General features: G+C 37.5%; 1 protein-coding gene across 1 annotated transcript; it reads right to left on the reverse strand.

The window, feature by feature from the left end:
• Window positions 1-1,882: 1,882 nt before the first annotated feature.
• On the reverse strand, window positions 1,883-7,502 carry DMRTA1 (DMRT like family A1). Its single transcript, XM_081279759.1, has 2 exons — window positions 6,664-7,502; window positions 1,883-3,638 (listed from the first exon to the last, which is right to left on the reverse strand). Exons 1-2 carry the CDS (start codon window positions 7,418-7,420, stop codon window positions 2,791-2,793), a joined length of 1,605 nt encoding a protein of 534 aa, XP_081135885.1. The 5' UTR covers window positions 7,421-7,502; the 3' UTR covers window positions 1,883-2,790.
• Between the last annotated feature and the right edge of the window lie 446 nt (window positions 7,503-7,948).

Raw genomic sequence — 7,948 nt, forward strand, 5'->3', positions numbered from 1 at the left:
CAAGCTGGTTCTTACAATGTTTACCCCCTCTTCTTTCCTATCTCCATGGTGGCTTAGGAGTTCAGGCCTCAAGCAGAATCCATGGGCATATATGTCAAGATCATAAACATCTCACTGATGCACCAATGTTGTCAAATGCTGCCATTGGTTGGTTGCTTTTCTGCACACATGATAACAAAGACAGTGAGCATCTTGAGGCTAAGCCTGTGTTTTCATGCAATTGTCCTTTGCATCTATCTAGCTTAGTGTATGACACAAAGTAGTGTTAACGATGAGGTGTTGAATAAATGAATTCCTATGCTACTTCTTTAAACCTTTGTTTAATTAAGTTAGTGAAGAACTATTATTGAGCACTTAGGAATTGGACACCACACAAAAGCTGTCAAGAAACAAAACAGACACAAATCCTGCCTCAGACCTGAGTCTGAAATTGCAAAAGTACCTTTAATCTTAGGTCTGGATACTACCACTGCTGAGCCTCACTTTCTTACATCCTATTTACTGGTTGAACAAAAGACCTATTTTATAAAATTATCTATGTAGACTAACTGAAAAGTTAAGATCATAAATTGTTCTTAAAATTCTGAATACTACTGAATAAATGTTCTTCTTCATTCAAAAGCAATTCCATTTCTCCAATGAAAACCACATGGAGGGGCTGGGGATGTGGCTCAAGCGGTAGCGCGCTTGCCTGGCATGCGTGCGACCCGGGTTCGATCCTCAGCACCACATACCAACAAAGATGTTGTGTGTGCCGAGAACTAAAAAATAAATATTAAAAATTCTCTCTCTCTCTCTCCCCTCTCTCACTCTCTTTAAAAAAAAAAAAAAGAAAACCACATGAAGAATTCAGCAACTCTAGAATTATTGAATTTTTAATCCAGATGTCTACTATATAGTATAACTTCCTTTAAAGCATATTTTACACTTGACATCCTCTATGGGATCTAGTGCATTTTTAAAAATAGCATTCTATAAATGAATTAATGCAATAGAAATATTAATCAAAGATTCTAACCTGAATAGCATTTAGGAGATCCAAGAATCCCATGAAATTATATGCAAAACTGTGTGCTTGCAGGCCATTTTAGAGAGTTCTTTGGTTTTATCTGTCTCAAAGAGATCTATTATCCAAAATTATTTCTTCACTTAGATGTATTAACTTTTGCCAGCCATATTACTATGGTTTAGACTCAGAATCTAAAGCTTTTTTTATAAGAAGTGAGTATTGAATGCAACAAAATTTTACAGAATCTTTTTTCTCACACACCATTAAAATTAATACATAATCATTATATATATAATCTCAAATCAGCATTTGATACTTTAGTGACTTAATATTTTATATGCTGGCAAATATGATTTAGAAATATATTTTATTGACTTTAGGGAAAAGATTCCATGAGAATAGAACTGACAGGGCTTTAGTAGTTTAGTGTGTGTATATTTACACATACACACACATCCATACATGTAAAGAAATGTCTAGTGAATCATCTATTATATTCCAGCTGGGTTTTCATTTATTCCTAACAATAAAATTACTGTCCTTTTAAAAAATGATGACACATAAAGAAAACTTCATAAAAATTGTTTAGTAAGCAGTTTCCTCAGGGATTTTCCACTGACTATTGAAATAAACAGTTTTCAAATGCCCCAGATGGAGAATGAAATATACTTTTTAAACCACAAGAATACCTCTAAATTTTAATGACAATTTTCCCCCCTTTGGAAATTTTATATCTCCCTCAATGCATTAAGCCTAATATATAGAGTCAATCAATATTTGTCTGAGCAGTTATTTTATTTTTCTGAATAAAATTATTTTTACTTTGAGAATGGGTGCTAATTCTTATCTCAACATATGGAAAAGATTATTTTCTCAGATACAGACATAAGGAAATTAAAAGATTAAAATCATCATTCACAGTAGAAATTCACTTTACAATATGAAAATTTTAATGTAGCATGATCCAAAATGATTATTGCAAAAAAACAAAAGTGTTAGTTTCTACCATTAGGAAACAATGCATACATACATAATTCACTCAGCAGAATTGAGTTGCAATTAGTGATAGTGACCAGAAGATGGCGCAGTCCAACTTCCTAAGATTCATTAAGTAAGCCTTTATAATTCAAAATGTTAACTTCAAAGAGAATTTAAAATTGGCATTTGTTTTTACAAATGATAGTGAAAAATAAGACTTTGCAAAAAATAAGGAATTCAAATTTCTCAAAAGTTTTATGATTAATCACTTATCTACAAATAAATTTTTTAAAAATACTTTGAATAATTTTTTTCTACCCTGTGAACAAGGAAGGAAAGATGAGAATTTTAGGATAACAATTACTTAGAATTACCTCAAATTTAAAATTCTTCCTTTTAGTTCATTTTATATTATGCTAGATTGCTCCATAAACTTTTTACAGCTATAAACCCCACTTTTCACCAAAATATAAACAAGTGTAGTTTTACAACAGGAATTTTACAATTGATAACTTAGGGAGAACATTCTTTAAAGTAAAACTATTTCATTAAAAAGCTTTATTCAAGGCACAGACAATGTTTAAATGCTTCTTTCACTTAATAAATGCTGAATAAAGTCTTTAAATCTAAAATCTATATTGCTGACTAAAAAAAGAAATAGCATTTTTAAGGCCTAGTGATTCACTCATATACTTATTTAAGTACATTAATAGATCTCTGTGTGTATGTGTGTGTGTGTGTGTGTGTGTGTGTGTGTTTCATAATTCTAGAAATACTCCAGAAAGGGAGAATGAATAGATACATTACAGACTGTCCTGACTGGGTCTAAAATACAGCCTACTACCAGTTATTGAGCTTTTACTGGGAAAGTAGGAAGTATCCCTTATCATCCCTGAAAAAGTATAATCCAAAGATGGCTGAAAAGGCAATGCTGGAACCAACCCAGGTGTTAGGTAGGGTGACACAAAACCAGACAGCCCTCTCCCTGGCGAAGAATATGCCAGTCGTAATGGACTAATCTCTAGTCTAGGATTTAAGCTGTAGAGGTTTGAATCACCTCTGTAAGAAGCAGATGGGGTTTGAAGAGGAGAGAAAGCTGATTTATTACCTAGAGTTCCAAAACCAATTCTAGCTAGACTAAAATTTGAAGCTCTTGAAAAGGCTGTGTTTTCCCGTTTTCTGGAGTATGCTAGATCCCTGGTATCTTGCTTGCGTTCTTTCCCATTTAAGATCTGTTCAATGGCTTGGACCACATCCCCTTTGCAGAACCGTAGAACGCTTTCTAGCCAGGTGAGCCTGTAACGTGGGAAAATCCTGATAAGAATATCAAGAGGATCTCTTGGTCTTGAGGACATCATGGGAAGGCTGGCTCTCACTGCAATGCAGTCTTTAGCCCCCTCACTCTCATTTCCTGATTCCAGATCAGAGGATGATAAGGACCTGGGACTGTCTTCACCTCCTGATTGCTCCCCAGAGTAAGGAGACTGGATGGTAGCATGCTTTTTTGAGTGTTCTGAAGTAGATGACCTGATGCTTTTTTTCCCAATGACACCATTAGACTTAGAAGATGATCCCAAAGAAAGCTGATGGGATTTAGAGCATGGCTCTTCTTGTCCACTCTGGCATGAGTCACATTGACTCCCCTTTTGTTCTGAGAAAGAGAAAGTAAAAAAAGAATCAAATATAGAAAAACTTCCCAAAACCTATTACCCACTCAAAAATTATACTAGATAAGACCATTCATTTCCTAATAACATATTAGTAATATTTATTCATACTAAAAATTTTTAATGGAGTCATTTCAGGATCACAAGGACAGACAACATGTAAATGTATTAGTATTTAAGAATCAATAGAGGAGAGTGTTGTTACTCAGAGATGTTAACATAACACCAATACTGCACAACATTTGCTCATATGGTTGGTTTGGTATTTGCATAAATATCATGAGTTTTGTTACTATATATTTTTCCCCCATAGTGACACTACATAAAAAGAACTACATATAGGTTAGGTTTAGATAACAAATTTTTATAAAGTAATCTTAGCTTGAAAATGAATACTCTATTTAATTACTAATGCTAAATTTCAATAATTGGTTTCTTATGCTCACATTTCAGGTTCTAATTAAGTCACTTGAATAATGCAGAAAAATAACAAAATCGTTAATTTCATTCAAACTTAGGGCAATAATGTCATCTATATCAATCTCAAATCATTCCATATTCATTTTCTGTGAGATGACATGGACTTGGTATTTTTTCTTAATCCTCTGTAAAAAAAAATATATTTTCTTTTTTAATCCCTAAAAAAAACTAAGAAAAGTTTAAAACAACATTTCTTTAAGGAAAATTAAAAATTGCACTACAGCCATTTGTATAAAAACATATCAGGCATTTGCTTCAAATCACACCCCTTCCTCCAATATTAAGTGATTTGCAACCATGATACATAACACACTCATAGTTTCTTCTGTTTTCTTAAGAAGCAGACCTAAACTCTAAAATAAAAAATAAATGTTTATCCAAAAGTTAAAATGTGTAAAATTTAGTACTCTGAGGGTCAAAATGCTGTCATGTAATGACAAAAGAAAGGATGGTACTACTGAAAAATCAGACTCTAGTACTAATTTTCAGCTCTAAATACAACTTTTCTAATCAAGTCTGCCAAATTCCATTGATCCTCTATTCCATTTTTCTTATAAATGGGATTCACAAAGTATGTCTGCCTTAACATTTAAAGTAGTATTAAAATTTCATGTCCACAGCAACATAAAAGAATTTTTCATTATTATGTTGTACTCATAGTACAAATATTGGTAAAGAAATACTGATTCTATTTAGAAACTAAGTTGTCTTTAAAATACTATGATGCCATTTCTTTCATCTCTGTCCTCTCAACTTCTAAAGCTTTTTTTACTTCTATTGCGTTTATCATTTTTATAATATACCTTGTATTATAGAATTGGATACTACATATAATCCACCTTCCTTTGAATATGAGATTCTTTTGTGTAGAAAATATTATTCACTGAATGATTGTTGGTCTTTTGTCCAATGAATGAATAAATTAAACAATACCTTACTACAGTCAACTGTCAATTTAAAAAGCCATTGGAGTGGCCTTTCAAAATGTGGCTTACTTTCTATAGGGGGTGGCTTACTTTCTATAGAGGGTCGTCTGGGGCAATAAAATAGAATAAAATAATTAACTACAAACAGAACACCTGGGAATCAAAAACATTCCACAAATCAATGCCATCAGGTGATCTCACTGCCAGTTTCAAGAATTCCAACTTTCACTTTTTCTTATAGTAGTTTTACTTATTTTGTCTATTTTATTTTGTCTACTAAAATAAACTGGACCATATGCAGAAAGTTGGCATGTGTAAAAACACAAAATTATATATGCCTCATTTCAATATAGAGATGATCTTTTTCAAAATATATTCTGTGATCTGTTAAGATCTACAATTTTCACAATTCAAGGAGTTTCTAATTAGTTAATTTATTGTATCATTTTGTAATTTCATGTTACAACCTGTTTGGAACATTTTTTAAATTTTTTTTAAAAACTGGAATCTTCACTGCTAGTAGGCCTGTGGAGGGCTATGAATTTCATGGATATACAATGGAATTCACATTAGCAAGAAAAGTTAATTTGGGGTAGCCTTAGTTTTTTTTTTTTTTTTTAAGTCTGTACAGACATGCACACATATCTTAAAATAGAGGGTATTTGCAAGTAATCTGCAGTCAATAAATAATAGGAAAAAAAATGTAAACTTCCTTGGATAAGAAATCTCTAGTATTGGAGTTGGGGCTGGGCTGTAGCTCCTTGGCAGAGTGCATGCCTAGCACGTGTGAGGTACTGGGTTAAATCCTTAGCACCACGTGAAAATAAACAGATATAGGCATGCTGCCCAACTACAACTACAAAGAACTTTTTAAAAAAAGAAAGAAATCTCCAATATTAAACTGTGGTAGTGCCACCAATGGTTTTGCAATCTGGAAAACCTAAATGTATGTCCTATGGGAAGAAATAAAACTTCAGATACCAAAGCTTTCTACACTTTTGGAGTCGGACAAATAGTTGGTGGAGGATGCTTAAAGAATTAAAGGGAGAGAAGGAGAGAGAAAAAGAGATTGTTTAATAGATCTTCTTTTACCTAGTTCTAGCTGGAGCCAGAGGCTTGCTCCAAAGTTGAAAAAATGCACTCCCATCAGTAAATTTCCCACGCTAGTTCTAAAGATTCACTGATTTTATAGTTGAAAAAAAGTATACAGCAAGCTCTAAACAACCCTCACTACGCTTTTCGTTGAACGCACGCTTGAACGAAGTTCTGTTCAAAGTCACAACAAACTTGTGCAAATGTAATGCCATTCCTAGGGCAAGTCGTCATCTGTTATCACCCACATTTCACCCTTTCATTAACTTTTCCTATCACTTCAAGAAACAAACAGAAAGGCCTTCCAAAGTGAAGGTGCTGGGTCTCTTAACACCCTCATTGACATGCTTGCTATAAAGTCGTTTTGGAGAACTTGAGAGCTTCTTTTGAACAACTTTTCTTTTTTGCCTCTAGGGCGCTACTGGTTTTGTTATTTTCCTTTCCCGCCCCCGCCCCCAAACTCTTTCTCCATAGCAATTACTTGCAAAAAGCACACCAAAGACCAACTCACCTTGTTTGTCCTCCGCATCATCTTGCTGGATAACCTCGATAGCAGGGGTTGCCAGACCACTAGCTGGTCTCAAGGCACCCAATTCCTGAGCGGGTACCGCCTTACGCTCGCCGGCAGCCTGGGAATTCACCGTTCTACCGCGGCTTTTGGACGCCTGAACCTCCGGACCCGAGGCTCCAGGGTACAAGAAACTCTGCGGTCCCCGAGCCTCGCTCTCTTCTTGCGCCTGCTGCCTGCGCAGCGCCACCTGGGCGGCCATCACGCGCTGGCGCTCGGAGATCAGGGTGCACTTGACACACGCGCAGTCCTGCCAGCGGCAGAAGCGCTTGTGGCCCTTGAGCGCCGACACCACACCGTGGTTGCGGCAGCGAGAGCACTTGGGCGTCCGCAGGTAGCCGCTGCCCACTGCGCTCACGCCTCTCTCCAGCCTAGGAACCGGCCGGCAGCCTCCGCTTCCCGCCGTGGCGGCGGCGGCAGCTCGCAGGAAGAGGCCGGAGGGCCGCAGATAAGCTGGTGGAACTGGTATCCCCGAGGGTACCGGTAACGCCGGCGGTGAGGGATGAGGGGTCGCAGCCACCAGTCCCGGGCCAGGGTGGAGTACACCGTTACCGCTGTGGTCTCCTCTGCCACGCTGTGACTGCTCCATTGGTGAAGTTTCTAGCGAGGTGTTGTAACTGGGAATGGTGCTGTCCGCAGATAAACCCGCAGGGATACTGGGGTAGGAAGACGCTGTCGTCCGGCTGTCCCCCACCCACATAAGGACAAGTTTACACTCTGTCCCTCCGGAGTTGGCAATGACCGCGTCCCGGAGCTCGAGACACTGAGAAGCTCAGCTGCCCCAAAAGCCTCTTACAGTCCCTGGGGGCTAAGGAAGTGCCCCAGTGCTCTGCGCGTCGCCTGAACCCGAGGCTGCAATACTAGGCTGCAGAGGTTACCCCGCCCACCGGTCTACTGGCCAAAGGCTTCTGTCGGGGAAGGGCCGGGGCGGAGATTGGGGATCTTCTAGGAGGAAGGGGGAGCAGGGGACTAGACACCATCCTCATGGGCTGCAAATGCACATTGTCCCAAAGAAACTGCTTTGTCTCACTTGCCTCCTTATGCGAGTAGAGTTTTATAAAAATAGTTTCGCGTCCTCCTAAATTAAAATAGATTTGAAATTCGCCTTTCTCCAGTTCCTTGCTTCTCTAAGCAGGTTTGAAGATCTGGATTTTGAACGCTCTTTTTCTTTCTGTTTCCCAGATGAAGTCTTCATGACGATAACCTGACCAAAGTTAGTGAGAAAGCA

Source organism: Spermophilus citellus (assembly GCF_964194105.1).
Source record: "Spermophilus citellus genome assembly, chromosome: 2".
Classification (NCBI taxonomy): domain Eukaryota; kingdom Metazoa; phylum Chordata; class Mammalia; order Rodentia; family Sciuridae; genus Spermophilus; species Spermophilus citellus.

Excerpts from the sequence above, each read along its gene's own strand:
- DMRTA1 (XM_081279759.1), bottom strand. The coding sequence starts at position 7,420 with ATGTGGGTGGGGGACAGCCGGACGACAGCGTCTTCCTACCCCAGTATC. Across the intron at positions 3,639-6,663 it reads TGATGCGGAGGACAAACAAG|AACAAAAGGGGAGTCAATGT; the intron begins GTGAGTTGGTCT and ends TCTCTTTCTCAG.